This window comes from Leuresthes tenuis, unplaced genomic scaffold, assembly GCF_036924035.1.
Source record: "Leuresthes tenuis unplaced genomic scaffold, fLeuTen1.0.hap1 SCAF_22, whole genome shotgun sequence".
In the NCBI taxonomy this organism is placed as follows: domain Eukaryota; kingdom Metazoa; phylum Chordata; class Actinopteri; order Atheriniformes; family Atherinopsidae; genus Leuresthes; species Leuresthes tenuis.
The window spans coordinates 7,713,574-7,731,490 of record NW_027325376.1 but is presented as its reverse complement, the minus strand read 5'-3'; the positions used below and the strand labels follow the sequence as shown (position 1 = coordinate 7,731,490).

The 17,917-nt window shown below is 39.4% G+C and overlaps 2 protein-coding genes across 5 annotated transcripts in view; one reads left to right on the top strand and one right to left on the bottom strand.

The window, feature by feature from the left end:
- The window catches only part of dctn6 (dynactin subunit 6), a 34,693-nt gene extending 23,439 nt beyond the window's left edge, over nucleotides 1–11,254 (bottom strand). The window contains exon 1 of one of the 2 annotated variants that reach the window (XM_072376998.1): nucleotides 11,141–11,254. The gene's annotated coding sequence lies outside the window, so the exon portion shown is untranslated. Of the gene's footprint in view, nucleotides 1–765; nucleotides 841–11,140 lie in introns of those variants that run through there. The other variant, XM_072376997.1, reaches the window with a different exon arrangement.
- The window catches only part of LOC140282404 (zeta-sarcoglycan-like), a 35,366-nt gene extending 18,928 nt beyond the window's left edge, over nucleotides 1–16,438 (top strand). For 2 of the 3 annotated variants that reach the window (XM_072376995.1, XM_072376994.1), the window contains 6 exons: nucleotides 835–922; nucleotides 2,017–2,139; nucleotides 2,437–2,509; nucleotides 4,251–4,313; nucleotides 13,482–13,605; nucleotides 14,779–16,438. In XM_072376995.1, the coding sequence (XP_072233096.1) occupies nucleotides 835–922; nucleotides 2,017–2,139; nucleotides 2,437–2,509; nucleotides 4,251–4,313; nucleotides 13,482–13,605; nucleotides 14,779–14,970 (663 nt within the window). In that variant the 3' untranslated portion in view covers nucleotides 14,971–16,438. The remainder of the gene's footprint in view (nucleotides 1–834; nucleotides 923–2,016; nucleotides 2,140–2,436; nucleotides 2,510–4,250; nucleotides 4,314–13,481; nucleotides 13,606–14,778) is intronic. The other variant, XM_072376996.1, reaches the window with a different exon arrangement.
- Nucleotides 16,439–17,917: the final 1,479 nt, after the last annotated feature.

Here is a 17,917-nt window from a genome sequence, read left to right as displayed (position 1 = left end):
CTGCATCCAAGATTCTACTTTTGTATACAAGAGTCTGCTCAGACCATAGAGAGCATTAAACCATAGTTCTGTTGCTGGTGTACTCACATAATCAACAACAAAACAAGTGCACAGTGCAAACAGAAAGGGAAACATCCACAGTTATCCACAGTCAGGACTTTTAACAATCACTGCTTTAAGCATACCAGCCTAGCAGACAGACATGAACACCTAAAGTTTGATGGGTTTATTTTCAAATTGCACACAGTATGATAAAAGAGGGGGCGTGTTGCAACAGACATCTACAACATGTCAGAGAATGCGAAGGAAAAAAAAGACGACTTTTAAAAAAACTGGTTTAAAATTGCTGCATGCAGGCAAAGCCAGATCAGCATGCACACAGTGACTCACACACACAAGATTGCCATTCTTCAAATGTCAGACCTTCAGAATATTCAAAATTCAAAACTGCCAGAAAGCAGAACAAGTCTATAGTTTAATGTCTGCAGTGGAGAAAATAATTCACCTATGCTTCAGCTGCCCCTCCAACCTTGTACTCTTGAAACTCTGTCTATTCTTCATCACCCATTTTAGCATAATGGAATTTCCATTTGTTTGATTTTTGCATTATTGTTGTCAAGTTCACAGGTCAACATCCAAGAAAGACCTACTTGGTAAACCTTATTATAATTGTTTTAGACTGACAAAAGTGTTTACACTGATCATCTCAGTGACTTTGTCTATCAGCTGCTATGAGGGCTAAAATGGATAATTACAGTATATTACCTTTGTGTGGTCTTCTTTTGCTCTGTTTCCCACCATGTTTCTCTTCTCCTCCACTCCTGCTTACCCTAGGACAACGTGTTGGTCTTGCAGTCAGAAAAGAACGTAACGCTGAATGCCAGAAACAGTCAAGGCCAGATAACCGGTCAGCTCACAGTCGGTGAGTTTAAATTACCTCTTGTCTGCTCGATGATGGAGAAACACCTGCTTTTTGGAGTGTAACACAGTTTAAACCTAGAGCTGTAGTTTTGTACTCCATTGCCATTTGGATTACATGCTTACTCACATTTAGACATGACTTTTCATTCAGCTGTCTTGCTATCCGAATAGCCCCATCGATACCATTTTTTTGATAACTTTGACAGAAATGAGCACATTTGATCTACAAATTCTCTTTGATAATCTGTGCTCCCAACTCTGTCATTTCTATCACACTTCAACCTCTGGTTCGTTTATGGAAAGGGTAATAGATTCCTCTTATCATCAGGTTTAACCATCAATCAGTCCAAATTACCAAAGTCATTCACATGATTAATGACCACTAGAGAGCAAATGACCCACTTATTAACATTAATAGCTATTGATCTTAGCCAGCATAAGTGGAGAGTTGATGCTGATTTGATAAGACTGGTGATATGACTTTTTTTTTTATCATGCTTGACTCTTCCGAGAAAACCAGCGCCAGTTTTTGTAAAAGTGCATTTTATCCAGAATAAGAGAAAGCTTGACGACAATGATTAAATTCCTCAGCCGTCACTGGCTGCGGATTCATGGAGAAAGAGAATGAGAGCACGAAAAAGGGAGATATGAGAAATATCTGCATGCACATCTGGAACAACAGGAATTGTTTTTTCTCACCAGCTGAATACATCCCATCTTTGTGTTCATTTGTTGTAAAGGCTTGGCTTATCCTTCTTTGTTAGACTACTTTCATTCACAGAGCACGCACTCCACCAAGTGCTTCAGATTGCTCATAGTTTTGTGTTTAAAAAGGGCCGCAGACGCGAAACGCAACCTTTATCTGACAGTGTAATATTTTAAAAGAGTAGTTACCTTTACAGACTATGAAAAAATTATGTTCTCTAATATTCATTCATTATTAAACTGAATTATACAGACGATCTCGACAACTTTCAGGTACAGAATACGTAAAACTGTTGCCTTAGCGTGTTCATTTCCAGCACTTTGCTGCACTCTGCAGTGTTTATGGTTATTTCTTATCTATAGCCAGAAAGCGTATGTTTAAATTTGCAGGACCCGACGCTGTTGAGGCCCATTGTCAGAGGCTGGAGGTGCGAAGTAGAGACAGAGGCAGACTCCTGTTCACCGCAGACGAAGAGGAAGTCACCATGACAGCAGAGAAGTTTGCAGTCACAGGTAATTTGTGCTGCAGTCACGTGATTCTTTTTTTTTCCTCACCTGAAACAACAGTAAAAGGTGTGTTTTTAATAATAACAACAGATGAAACGTCTAAATTTTGCCACTCCATTATATAATGTTTCTATTTAACTTTAATGAAATAAGAAAGTTCTTTGTGATTTTGTTCCTTGTTAGTCAAGATAAAACAATTGCAAATGGGTTAGGGTAATTAAAGCCTAATTTTTTTTTGAAGCGCAGATGTGAAACCTTGTGAAAAACACACGTGAATTAAAAGACTGCGGTTTTTTTTGGCAGGCTCAGAGGGTGCTGTGTTTGAACACTCTGTAGAGACTCCACTGATCCAGACGAGGACCTCTGAGGATCTCAAGTAAGTTCTTTTTCAGTTACTTCATTAAAGCTTAACGTCACATGTTCATATCCTGGTAAATTAAAATCGAGATCTTTAAATAAGGATGATAAATGTTCTGTGGCATTTCAAAGTCGATGACTGTACTTTTGAAAAAAAATAAAGAATAAAAAACGTGGCAGGAACTATTACTCACCAGTATCATTATCTCAAGCACCGTCTTGTAAAGTCAAGCATCTGTTGGTTGCTACTACCAACACATCTGACCACTATATTAATTTCACAGCCGAGAGGCAAACTAATTTATTAGTTCTCTCAATAGCAGTCAGGAATTGATTAAAGCACTGACAGAGCATGGAGAAAGTGGGTAAGGTGTAGCTATATACTGTACTCTTTCCCTCCAACTTGCATGCGATTCCAGCTGAACTCTGCCTGAGGCTCTGAGCCCCTCGTCGGTCTATTAACAAGCTATAAGGTTTGCGGTTTGTTGTCCACCTTACTGGTCCTGAGAGGAGAGCTGGGATCAAAGTTGGCAGAAAAAGCAGTGTTCTGGCAGCTAATTCCTCCAGAGTGAGAGGAATACTGATGATTTTACTTTCAAGCAACTACTCAGACACACACAGGATTTTCGCACACACAGACTCCACTTGGGGTTGACCATCTGCAATGTGGTCAAAATCTTAACAAGAGGCAGTAAAACAGGAGACAGCCAAGACACGATAAAAGCAGCGAGATGTTCACCAAGTATTTCCTGTTTAAAAGCATTCCAGATCAAAGATAATAAATTTACACACTATCAAAGCTGAATTCTGTTTACAGTCAGTTAAAAGATTTTGGATGTTTTGATAAAAATCCATCACGACTTCAGACAGTTTAAAAGTGACCGGCTTCCTCCACTATTAAATAACTGAAAAATATTCCAGTCACGCCGATGTACAAACTGTACTGCCAGGACTAAATAAATACTCCTCTAATCTAAACCCAATTTCTTTTCCAAACATGGTATGAAAGCTCTTTTTTTTAAAAATTTTTTTATTCTTAATGAATCGTACAGAAGCACGGAAAAAGAAGAACGGAGCAAACTGAATGATGTAGACTAAAAATGACGTGAATTCAAGGCTAAATATGTTTTTTTAGATTCTATTTTTAATCTGTTCATTGGCCAAATTGTTTAAAGAAAATCCCTTTTAAATCTGTTTAGCAGCAGTACATATAAAGGTGAGGTTTTTTTATAAAGTAGCATACAGAAATGAACATGTTTGCTGCCAAATTAAACACAAGAACAACGGAACGGCGCAACAGTTCTTTAAAATTAATCAGAGAAAACATTTGTGTCATTAAAAATTAGGGTTTTAATGTATCAGTTAAGCTATGCTAATATTACTAGATGATTAAAACTATTAAATGATTTTTAAACCCATAGAAAAATCCAAAATGTCCAATTTGTACCAAACAGGCTACAAAGGCTCTCACCAGACTACGCAATAAGAAAATAAGAAAAAAAAAACATTACTTTGTCAAAACCTCGCAAAAACAATAAAATATTGGCTGTCTGAGCAACTGTTGTCATCTACATTTTAAAAAATATATTTTAAAGCTTTTCAATTGAATGTTTAAGTTTAAACAGACTCATTTTACGTTTGAATTGCCCACTAACACTTGCTAACATCTCGATTTTGCGGGTTAAAATGGGCTCTTGACATTCAATCATGTCTCAAATGGTTGTGCAGTGGTTGAGGGTATTTATTAGCTTCTGCTCCAGTCAACCTTCATTGGAACACAACAACCGGGTGCTAACTTTGAAGACTGCGGTGAACAGACAAAAGTGAGCACAGCAGCTCATTTTATCTCTTCCAAAAAGTATGCAGCTGGATCAGGTGCTTCTCCGTTACAGGACAATCAGCTTTACAAAGGATAAAAGAAGACTGGAGTTCTTCATCCGTTTATATTATTACACTGCATTAGCATCAGTGAGCTCCAGCCTTCTTTGAAATCTATGGTCCATTCAAAAACATTTGACTAGTGTAATCATCTCAGAAAGTCGTACTTAATAGCAACTGTGGTCCTAAACTACCTGCAGAATACAGACTGTTGATGTCGTAGACTTAACTAGACAACTCAAGTTTGGTGTCGTTATCATCCCCAGAGCATTGAGGATAAACGTGCTTCTAATGCTAATTGGTAAAGATTTTAGTGAAGAATAGCATCATTAACCTACTGTCAATCTTGTAGTCAACCTGAAACATTAGATTACTTTTAGGATCCTTTGATGTGTAAATCCTTCCACCTGAAGGATCACCATCCTACCTCCTGAGCTATAGTCACTCTGTATGAACCTCATGTGATACCACTGAAATTGTAGGACGCAAGTCAAGAAATTGATTAATTGGAAGTATGATTAAGTATTGAAATATACTGCGAAACAGGTAAATGTTATTTCAGAGACTTTCATATCCATAATGTACAAATCAGATAAAAAGTGTCACTTTTAGTATCATTTGTTGTTCAAATAAGTGATTCCATCCACTGGTTGTTTTCCTGCCATAAGCAATCCAAACAGTCAGCTAAGCTGCTTTTATTTCGACAAGCTGTTGTTTTCTGGTATAACCTGGCCCTCACACTGTGCTGGCATATCTCATCATGGAACAGAAAATCTGTACTGCCTCCAACTAATGAGACCAAAGCAGGATGTTTTTCATGATTAAAGACATTAATCATGAACTGGAATCGGCTATTGGCCGATTACTCCCATACATCTAATTCATCAGCCAATGTGATGACATCATACTGTATAATTCAGTGTAAATGAGGAAAACGATTAAATATACTCTGCCAGTATATCTATCATTTCTGCTTTTGACACCACTCCTAACACCTAACAAGAATAATTCAGGAATATTATTGAGCTTGTTGTAAAGCAAACCTTTTTTAAAAAGTCCAAGATATGAATATTTAAAATGGCACAAATATATTGCTTAACAATATTTACATACTAAGCTCTGGGCCTTTTACTCCTTCTATCTCTGTGAAAGCAAACCTTGTTAAACCCTCCTTGCAAATCACATGCCAGCTGTCAGTGAACCACTCTCAATCTTAAAGACACAGCTTGGCTTGCATCTACGTTGTTCTCCTTTTCTTTTTTAAAATGAAAGATCTCTCTCTTTGTCTTTCTCTGCCATTCAGTGGTATTCTGAAAGATGAACAGAGCAAAGACAAAATCAAAGAAACCCACCTGAGATCCTCCTCCTCTTTAAAGCACCTGTTTTCCTCCCTGAGTACCGAATCAGTGTACACTGGCACTCGAGTGCGTCTTTGTTTGTCATCATCATTCATCCCTCAAGTAACTGAATAAAAGGAGTAGAATAACTGGCATTTGATTACATGCTAGATGATTGCTTCAGCTGTCTCTTATAGCTGCAGCCTATTCTAGTGGGAGCTGAATTTTGCGCAGGCCTTTTTTCCCCAGGTTTATTTGCACAAGAACAACTGAATGACAGTTAAGAGGAACTCAGGACACACTGAGAATACTGGAGTTATCTGCACATATTTCAGGTAGGTGCTGGTTGAGTTTAGATTTGGTTTTGAGAGAAGCGTTGCTGGATTTAAACCAACAACGAAAAGAGAAGAAATTGTTGAGTTAGACTGATTCATCAGCACAAATAAGAGTCAAGAATTGATGAAATTTGCGGCTGATGGTTGTGCAGCCCCTACAGTTTCCACAAATCACACAAACATCTCACCATTCCTCATGCAGCTTCCATACAGGAAGCTAAAGTTTATTTGTTTTGTTTATTTCTTAAGAATTTTGATTTTAATCTGCAAACATTGCAGCTTGTAGCATATTACCATGCTGTTTCAATAAACATTCATATTGAAGCTACATACACCAGCTCTATGCTCTTAATACCTAAATGGCTGAAACGTGCACAGAAAGATAAAGCAAGGTAAAAATGACAAGTATTTAGCTGCAGTGATGAAGCAGTTTTTCACAGCTTTTATGCCAGGACTGTTAAATAATCATCATGTGTCAGTGTTTATGTTCAACTGTTCAGTACTGTTGTGTTTTATTTGAATTATATACAAAAGACATGAAAACTCACTCTGTATTAATGATAGATAAACCAAAACTCAATCTATCATACTTATTCATTTTGAGACAGAAATGCACATAAAGAGAAAGGACAAAAGCTGCAACTGCAAATGAGTATTTCATCTGCAGCAGTACTGTAATTGGAATTTTAACAACAAAAAGCAAGCATTCTTTTATGTTTTTGCTTGGAAAAAATGATTAAGCAGCTTAATATTTTACACTGCATGGCCAAAACAACATTTAAGCACTTGAATTTAACTGAACAAATAGGTAAGAGCCTCCCAATGGAAAAGTAGAGCAGCGATTAATCCGTTTTTTTTTTTAACTCTGACTGATTCAGTAAGTAGTTTCCCTTATTTTAAACAACCATGTTTAAAGACCCTTTCTGAGGTCATGGGGAAATTGTTACTCTTTTCTGAGTTCCAAATTAATGGTCTGCATCAAGCAAACAACTATGGTGATTACTGAAACTCTAAAATTTGGGTAGGCACTGTCCAACGCCTTTTTAAAACCTGGATGGATAGTTATGAACCATCATCCTTGAGGAGGAAATGTGATCAGCGGAAGACCTTTAACAGTCCTGTCGAAGGTCAATGAAACATTAATATTGAATAGTGAAAGTAAGAGCATTTCCACATGCACAGTGTGAAGCCAAAAACCCAAAATATGGGGACAAAATGGCTGTGTAGTGTGAAAAAAAAAAAAAACACTTGTCAGTGAGCCTTACCGAGAATAAGAAAAGGCTTCAAATGTATTAGTTTGTATAAAGACTAAACTTTGACGCAATGGAAGAAGGTAATGTAGTCTGAGGCCAGATTAACTTCACTGTTTCAGAGTGATGGATGCATCAAGGTAATAAGAGCAGTGGGTAAAGTGCTGCACCCATCGTGACAAGTGCCTACTGTACAAATCTGTGGGGGCAGCATTATGATCTAGGGTGGCTTCCATTGGTCAGATCCAAGCTCAGCAACATTATGTTGCGACTCCCTGACAGCACGGACATATTCCAAGATGATAATGTTGGGAGTCAAAAAGTGTTTCAGACATCATGAGACCTCATTCTCACAGCTGGATTGGCCACCACAGCTCTCTTACAGTGCAAAGGCAGTAGTACAAACAGTTTTTTTTATTGAGCAGTGTGATTAGTCCTCTATGATTGACCTCGTATTTTACTCTTTTCGGTTGAACAGCTTCTCATGAATGCCCTATTCATGTGTCTAAAACAATGGGAGTTTAGTTTTAAATGGATGTGTTCCTAATGTGTCTCTCATTACTTCATTACTTTTAGTCACTGCTCTCGTCAGGCTCTGAGCAGTTTGCTCACCTCACACTGACCTCTGTAGTTCAGTGCAGCTCAGTTTTTTCTCTCAAAATACCCTGTGGTGCTTTACACTGAGATTGATAATTGCATGGAATTTGGCTGCGAGCCTTCGTGTTTTGACTTCTCGGCTATCTGCCCACTCAGCCCGATGATAAGGGCTGCTTGCAGTCGGAGATGATAGGCCTAAATATGAGAAATATTTCCGTCAATTATATAATCTCATAATTTTTGTCTGTCTGAAGGATGGTGCCCTGATTCCTAATGCACTTGCCCCAAATCCATCAGAATTGGAAAGGAAATTGTGTGATAAATGCTGTGATATCAGGCCTCGTACTGCTGATTTGCAGTTTTGTTTCTCTGTGATACTTCTGTAACGTAGGCCACATACACCCAGGAGGAAATCCTCTCACATCTTTGGTGAACAGATAAAAGATGCAGATCTGATCAATACAACAAAAAGTCTCACATTTTCATCTTTTTGTGGTGGTGGTGGTGGTGGGGGGCTGCTTGAAATCGACTGCTTGAGCAACATAGGCAGACCAAATGGGATTTTAAGGCACTCTGATTCGTTACAATGCTGATATCACATGGTGCATTTCCAGGCCCAGCATCACAAAGCTGGAAAATGACTTTTCACTTCATGTTTAGTGGAACATTCTGCCATTGCCAGCCTCACAACCATCTCCAGCTGAAGTGGGCCACTTTCAGGATGGTCTGTGTGGCTGCAGTGTCCTTGCAAGAGTGACATGTTCATTAAGAAGACAAAAGATGAGTGGAACAACTCTTCTTGGGCCCACCAGCTCTGTTCAGACTTTTCTACCGCCCCTTTAAAAGAACTGAGATGTTGTCCAGCCCGAGTGTGTTTTTCTGGTTGTTTTGGCAGCAGCAGAGATCTGTTGCTCCTTCTCTAGCTTACGTTGTTTGACCATGGCCAAAAATAACTTCACTTTTCGATAAGAGAGCAAATTGTTGCTTCAAACTTACTGACACGTTCATCTGTTTGGCTCAGGGGTCTGTCAGTTCAACTGAAAGCCAGGATGCTACACCTCGTCAGCGTCTGCTCTAAGTTATTGGGCCATTCAGTGGAAAAATTTCTTATTTGACAGTTGCTCAAGGGGATCTATCAAACTGGGAAATAAAATGGTCCTGGATTCCATCCGCATCCTGCACAAGGAGTATCAATTTCTGCCTTCTGGAAGGCACAGGTACACAACAGTTTTATTTCTAATTCCACTACATTTTGTGGTCACCTGATTTCAGTGTATGATAGGGACTGTTGTTTTTTAAAACTTGAGTTTTTGATGCAAGGCGTGTTTTCTGCATTAGCCAAAAAAGCGTTATCTTATCATTAGAAGTAAGGAACGTCTTTAATTGCTCTATAAGATCCATCAACACTGTCACTGACATTTAGAGTTAGTAGTATGATTGTTGGGACTAAACCGTCTGATTTGTGTCACATTTTCTGTCAAAGAACTCCTTGAATGGTTGAGGTCGTTTTATAGTGTATGTTCCATCTTCTTTATGGAGAGTTTGAGTTTCTTCTCTCTGGAAAGTGAGAAAGAATTAGAAATTCTATCTCTAATGCCATAATACTGTTAAATTCACATGAGGAGTCAGCTAATGATGTCTTCGATATGGAATTTATGGGCTTTATAGTGACACATTCTATTGATGACTGGCTCAAAAGATAGAATTTGTATCCTTACATTTACCACATACTACCTTTTTAGTGTGTTTTATGAAGCTTTATATATCTTAAGGTTGTGAACACTACGTTTCACCTGCCTGAAAGTAGAATTGTCCCTGAAGGATAGTAAAATTTAAGCTGTTTTCATGGTGTTGCTCTCCAATTCAGTAGCTCATTGTGTCTTACCTTTGCATTAGATTTCTATCATGGCCACAGATTGCATCCCTTTGTCAGACTTTCCCAGAATGAGTGGATTCATGAGAAGTGCACAGTTGCACTCATTGCTCTCATTACTGTCTTTGTTGCTCTGTCTGGAGGCAACAAAGAGTGAGAGGTCAGTGAAAAGTTGTTGATAAGAGAACCAAACAAAGCTTATCTCAGCCACATAATGTGTGAAAAGATGGTAGAAAGCTAGTTGAGCTCAAACGTCATGTCAGACCCAGCCCTTGTGTTCCTATGAACATGTTTTAGTAAAGCCTTTAGACCAAAATATGAAACACATTTGGGCTTTGGTTAAGAACTGTTGAAAGTCCATGTGAAGAATCCTTATTAACGCTTGCTGATCAACTCTCACCATCACATTTCTCAAATTCGTAAGAAATATGAAGCTTTTCATCTTGATAATAAAGAACAGTGGGTGTTGTTTTGTTTAATCCGTTACTTAATGGATTCATCAACCAGAGACTGTAAGTGAAATTTAGGCTGTTGTCAGTGTGTAAAGCCCAGTGGAACATTGCGATAGTGACATTTAAGATAAACTTTACTTTCATCTTTGTAATCTTCTGAGCAAACAGAGTGGATGTGCCGTATTTAAACCGACTTCCTCCTTCCAACTACAATCATCAGCACATTTTTCTCTGTGCAGCTTTTCGCTCCACAGTCCTGTGATACGGTGACCTTTTTGTGGATGTAAAGGTCGGCTTGACTGTGGGTTGGTCAGGTTTCTAAGATAATGGGCGAGTCTGTCATAAAAAGCCTTTCTGACTTCAAATAAGCCATAAGTAATCTCTTATGAGGACTTTACATATCTGAATTTTGTGAATAGAACCAGGAGCCCCAGAATATTCTGGATATAACAAGCTCTCCGGAACATTAGAGAATGAAGCTTGCTTTCAGGAAACCGATGGCCTCATCACTCAGCCTAATGATCTGAGAGTTATAAGGCATTGTAACATTTAAAACAAAATAGCTTTGTCATCCTCTTCTCCAAAGGCTCCTAATGGAAAATTAAGGCCTCAAGCTGCTTACCTCACTGAACAAATCCCTAATAGTTTTAGTGCAGTAGTTTCTGAAAATATATGAATCTGCATTCTATTGCCAATTTTTCAATGATTGATTAGTGTAAGATTGGCAGAAAGTAGACAACTGGCCAAAGAACATGCAAAAAATTTAACATTTGTAAACATTTCAGGGAAGGAACAGAACTGGAGAATAAATATAATGAACAAACCTTTGTTTCAGAATATTTCTGAAGAGATAAGATAAAAAGTGTAGCAGAGAGAGGTGTGATAGAACTCTAAAGAGATCGTCGTGAAAGGATCAGCAATAACTTACCTGATGATGTCACACAGCGTCGGCAGGTAACTCAGGTGAACTCTCAGTAGAGGCAGAAACATGGACAGAAACTCACAGCTCAAGATCTGGGATGCAGAGATGCTCCTTCTCAGCGATTACGCCATCTGTTGTGAACAAGTGCTGCGATCCCTCCTCCTTCATTGTTACCTCTCTGTCTGCCCGTATAGTCTGAAAGCTGAGTAAAGAGGTGTTGGAATCCAGCCTGCTGCCATGTTTCCTTCCCAGTACTCCAGCTGCATTCCAATTAGGGCTCCAAGCTCATCCATTCAATCTGTCAGTGATCTCACACTTCCCTTGACGATCAGAAAGAAATCCTTCCGTCATTTTTTTTTCTCCTTTTAGTTCCTGCTCTGTTTCTTAGACATCTCCTCTTCAACTAGTCTGGTCTGGATTTGGTTGCCTTGTTCCTGGCATTACTTGGGCTTTGGAAATTTCAATCAGGAGTTTTCAGATGCAAACAACTTTCCTGCTGTAAAAAATAAATAAACAAAAAAAAAAAATTCAAATTTTGTGTTTTCACTCAAAAAAAAATCTCAAGAGGATAAAAAGAGAGACACAGTACGTCCACAGCTGCTGTAGCTGGCTGCCACTTGTGTCGCGTCATTGTAAACATTCAAATGAACTTCTTAACCTCTGCAGCTTGTGAAACTCACACATGCAATCAAACAACTAGTCCATCTTTTACGTTAAATACCATTAGCAGGGACTGGGGTTAAAATGGTGTGATTTAACAGGGGTAATGCAAGTCTAAATCAGTCACTGATGTATTTTAAATGAAAGCTCATTAATGCTGACTGACTGACAGTATTAAAGGTGAAATGTGACTTCTCGGCGCTGTTGGAGCCTCGCAGCCCATGAACATACGTGATAATGAAAGAAGTCTGAGCTGGTTATAAAAACCTAAGAGATATATTTTTTAAATTTAATTCATTTAATGCTTTCTTCTGGACTGTGTCTGAAACAAGCACTCTTGGAAATTGAGCACTTTGTCTTCTGGCAGATTTACCCTGTATATGTGTGGGTTAGTGTGTGTATGCCGGCAGTGGGTTATGATTGAACTGCTTTGAATGGAGTGAAAATATAACACATGCATTGCATATCACTCATTTCTTACAGCACAGCTCAGTGCAGAGAGTTGTAAATGAGTCTTTTAATGACTCCTCTGTCCAAGCCATGGATCATCTGTGGACTCTCGAGAAATTATTAAAACATGTGGCTCACTCAAACATTCTTGTGGCTCGCTAATGAAAGGCAGGAGCTTTCGGGTGGGGGGTGTTGCTGTCGAAGATAGAATGTGTTTTTTTGCTTAATTATAAAGTTGCACATAGTTCTAAAGCCTTTTTGCAGTTAAAGTCTTTTCACTTATCCACAGTAAACCATCAAATGCGAGTTGAAACTGAAACGTCACGTCCTTGGCATGAGTTTTAACAATGCTCTCAATTTTTCGGCATATCTGCTTGCTGTTAGTAAATAGAGATAAAGAATAACGGAGGTAGAAAATAATAAATGCCAAAAACATTTATTTAGATCCTTACAGGTCTGGTTAAAGGTCAAAACAGTCAGGTCAAAGGTGCATTTCACAGATTCTCCTCGAACTGTATGCTGACAGGCTTCTTAAATGTCTTTTTTTCCCCCTATTTCTTTATTCTGCTTGCGAATAATCCTAAATGTGTCCCTTTCAGAGGGTATGGAGATTTAAACGATTTCAAGGCGGCTCCTTAAAGTCTAATATTTAAAATTCATTGGAAACAGATTTGGGGAAGATGTGGGGGAGAAAATCAATTTGAAACAGTCATGAATTATGAAAACAAATTCCACATTGATTGGCTCTCACACTTATCTTTCCGTGTGTAAACAAATAGTCCACAGGAGGAAAACGCAAACTGTATTAACCTCAGCGTTGCTGAAGGTCAAAATCAGCTGTTACAGTTATGAAGTGCTCAGGATGGACCCACTGATTTGGAATAATGAGAGGAGCGGCTTTAACATGAGCAGCTGCTTTGATTCTGCTCAGGTAGGGAAGTCATAAGAGGTGAAGACTGAAATTATACTTCCCCAGTAGGAGTCAAACAGAAGTATCAAAAAGCTGCCTGTTTTTTCCTTAAATGATTGTCTTTTTGACTCCATTTTTTATGCTCTGCTGCCTTGGCTTTCTAATGAAACAAATGTTAAGGAAAAAATTCATTACACAAGGATGTATGAACTATTATCCAAATCATTTCTTTTAACCTGGAATGGCTGGTGTGCTCAGCAATTAAATCATTCACATAAACAGTTTAGTTCACCTGCTTAAAGTGCTGGTGTTGTTTTCTCTTGGAAGGTTGGAGTCTCCAACACGAACCCTGACCATGGAGGCTCCCAGAGGGGTGGAGGTTAGTGCTGCTAAGGGGACGCTGAAGATCAGCAGCAGAAAGGACCTACAGCTGGAGTCCACAGAGGGAGAGGTGAGGACTGGAAAAGAAAGGAAGAGCTCTTATCTTTGCTTTTGACATCATGAATATAAATGTTGTTGGTGGGACTGCACTGCAAGCGCAACGTTTTCTTTGGACATTGGCTGCTTTTTAAAATCACTGTCAGTGCAGTCCTTATACCATCTCCTTGTTTTTTGATACATAGAGAACAAACTTTAAATCGTATCACTTGGTTAGCAACCTGTCACAAAGACACCATTTATTCCCATTTCTTTGATTGCATCTATGAATAATGCCAAAGTGAATACAGTTTGATGAACAAAAACTATTGTATTTTTGCACCAACAAGGGGATTCCTGAAGAGCTATTGGATAAAAACTTGACACATCTTGAAATGGTGTGCAGTCCTAAAATTTAAGGACAAAAGAAGTCGACGGATAGTATCTGAAGCTGTTAAGAAGCCATTCTTAAGGAAGAGAAAAGTGGATAAAAGGCTGAGCTATGCCAAATGACACAAGAAGTGGACTGAAAATCAGTGGCAACAGGTCTTATGGAGGGATGAATCTTTCCTCGACCTTGGATGTCAACATTATCATCTTGACAGAGAACGGAACAAAAGGCAGCCAACATCCAAAGAGGAGCTTCCTTCAAGAAGCCTTGAGAACTATTTCTGAAGACTACATAAAGAAATGACAAGAAAGCTTGTCTAAGAGGGTTCATACTGTGTTGAATAATAAAAGGTGCTAATACCAAATGCTGACCTTCAAACTCATTTGAATTGTAGACATTTACACAGCACTTAAGGTGGTGCCGTTTGTTTTTTGGATTAACTGCCACACCGGACATGAGCCCACCAGTATACTGCAGAGTGTGCAGTTCATTGTCCGAGTGTTGCTTCCTCCTTGTCTGCACCTATGATACACAGACACTTAGTGGGAAGCAGCTAACCAACTATCACTCCAATGCTGAGAGCCACATCAGATTTGCTGCCAAAAATGAATTCAGTTCTGTGTTCAAAGCAAAAACCTCTTTCTCTACTCAAAGTAACTCATGGGGTCAGCGCTGCTACGATATTTTACTCCACCTGTCACCCTGTATTTGCTGATTTCTTCACATCATCTCTCAGTTCCACTTGGTAATACATTACTCAGGGCACATCTGATAATCTGAATGACTTCTACCATCCCTCTGATGTTTTCTCTCCAGATACTTCTAGATGCAAACAGCATTCAGTTTGGAAGCCTCCCGCTTGGCACCTACACAGCATCTCCCAGTCAGGCCTTCCAGGAACAGGCCGTGTATGAGGTGTGTGTTTGCCCCAGCGGCAAGATCTACCTCTCTCCTGCAGAGAGCAGTTCCTCCTGCCAGCTCATGAGCAACATCTGCCTGTGGAGCTGACCTGGAACCAGAGTCAGTGTGCAAGGGCTCCTTAAGTATCTCCTCTGGGGTCTGAGATGGGACTGGAAGTGGAAAGGAGATGACATTCAAACTTTTCACTGTCTGAGCTGTCAGTGTTCACATCAGGACAGAAGCTGCTGCCTGTAACGGACTGATGGAGGCCACGACTGCTCTGACAGCATCTAAATTTGGCATCACAGCAGCTCTCTGAAATCAGGAACATTCATTAGAGTGACAGAACACGGCGTTTATTTTTCTACTCGAGGTTCACTGTCGATACAAAGTTACTGCTTTCAGTACTAACAAAGATTTGGTGGCAAAATGTCAAACACGGGTGCCTTCAGCTTGAAATGACGACACACTGATACTGGCTGAGCAATCAGACATCAGCTGTAATGGTAGGAAATTGATGTAAGCACAACACGAAACACATTCTGTCTGAAGATCCAGATACATATGTTTCATCAGTGATAGAGGTGGTTTTGCTTGAGATTAAACATCTTATGTGGCACATATTGGATTTTAAGTTTGTGGATGAAGAGCTGACGAGATAAAGTGCTTTTTTTGACAATTCAGCAGGAACATTTTCAGGACAACTCCAAGGTAAAAGAAAACACTCAGGAGAAAGCTAGTTCAGTTACTCTTCTGGGGCTTTTCATCCCAACTGTGTCTTTTTGCTCAGACAAATTGATTTAAAGCTCCAGATCAGCTATCAAACAAATCTTGTTAAGTGTCCAAGAGAAAAAGCACATGTTGTGTTTCACTCGAAGATATTCAAAAAAACAGTAATAGCACTTTATTGATCTTGTGTCCACACTTATTCAATTTGCATGACGTGTAAAGAACTCCCCTATGTGTGATAGCCTGCTTCTTTATTCTTCACGTTAAACGCCGCTCAGTGTGTGGACTGCACCTCTGTCTGAGGCAGTGACCCGCTGTGGAGTCTGACATATGAGGCTGGCTCACCTTTTCACTCAGGCTGAGAGCGTGGCAGGCAGCCATGTTTCTGCAGGCCCGTTGGAGAGAGATACCTTGCTTTTACTCCACTTCCCCATCCTCCATCACCCATCGCAGGCCTCCAGCACAGTCGAGCCATTTTGGTAAGAGCCCTGATTGTTTCTAACCACTTTGCTCTGTGTACCTTGAAGGGAAACCTCACAGTCAAATGAATAACTTTCCTCCGACCTGTAGAGATGTATAGATTGTTTTGGTTTGAGATGCCGAGTTTTAAAGATGCTACAGCGATGCCTGCCTTCTCTCTCTGACTGCATTAATGCTCTGTATCGCAGATCTTTAACATGAGTGACCTCTGCTTATGGTGATAGTATGGTGCTACCTTTTGTAGATGAAATACAGTTAAACACAATCTAGACATTTTTAGGCTATCATAAACTGTCAATAGACCATTCTCGAAGAAAGCCTTTTTAGCCATATTTATGTACCTGCAAAGCTCTTTCTCATTCACCGGGTCACACTCATTCAGCATCTGTTTACACCATCTACAACATTACATATATGCAGCATTATTGTCTTTACAATCAAACACCCTTCAGCATACTGTGGGTTTTACCCAAAGACATTTGAACACATCGACCAGCTGAGCCACAGCCGCTGAATAGGGAAAAAATAACAAATATTGACATCTATTAAGCAGGTAAAGTGATAACTTGAGTTGTTTACAGTCAACTTCCTTTCAATGGACTAATTTTTGACATCTAAATTGGAGCCTTGTTGACACATATTAAACCAACGGACCAATAGTAGAGCACCACTTTCCTGGAAACACGGTTCAAATAAAGTGACTGAAGGTGATTACGCCAGCCAGGTGGAAAGAGTTTTCATTACTCAAAAAGTAATGTGAATCAATACCATTTACATCATTTAGCAAACACTCCGCTGGGTTTTAATTTTCTAAATTGAGGGCAAAAAAGGAAAGGTTTTGGAAAAAGCATTTAGACATATTAAATTAAGGAAAAACACTTTTTGTCTTATTTTAGCATCAAGAAGGGTGAACAGCCTAAAACTGCAGCAGCGGCCTGAAACATGCCGTCACCTGGTATCTTACAAGATTTCCTTTTAATGCAGATGTGCCTCTTAAACGGGATGTATGCTTCAGCATTTCAGCTGGCAGAGGATGGAGCATTATCACAGCTTTCCTCGGCTGCAGGCAGTCCGAACAGAAGCGGCCTGGGGAGAGTGTCTAATTGCTGGGGTTAAGAACAGATTTTATCGTAGCTGCTGCTACACAGTCACAGCTGGGTGCATATTACACATTTTCTGCCTCTAATTAAGCTCAAAGTTTAGGCTCCACAGGAGTGCCCCATCTTCAGATGTAAAGTGAACAGGAAGGCAGGTGGAACCTGAATGTTTTTCACACTTGCCTAAGATGTCCACTTCACATTTCTGATCTTGCCAAGATACTCGTTTTGCTAAATTTGCTCATTTCGGATTCACAGTTTCATATCTGTTGGCAGCTCTTACAATGATTAACTTGGTGCACATGAAAACCAAACTGAGCTCAAGTTTGTTTTCATGTGTCGATGTTTGACACCAAATGCTGCTCTGGCCATTTTAGGATGCCGATGGTAGAATTGCTCTGAATACAGCTCATCTCGCTTTCTCTTGTTTCACTTGTGTAAAACATTGTCAAATTAATGACCAAAAACTCATCAGTTTCAAATGTAACCCATGTAAAGCAAAGTTGCTGTTTAACAGTTTCACTTACTGCACGATACTGAATGAGGACAACAATCACTGATGTTGTTGCAGGTCCAGCAGAAGCTCCGCATGCCACGTGTCATACAGGTATGTTGATAAAATTCAATGACATTGTAGACATTTGTGCTGTAACAGGAAGTGTCCTTTATTCAGGAATGATTTCTGACATCGGTCTATTGAGAATCTTCAGCCATCCAGTTCATTAGAGCCAATAATTTGCTCGTGCTGC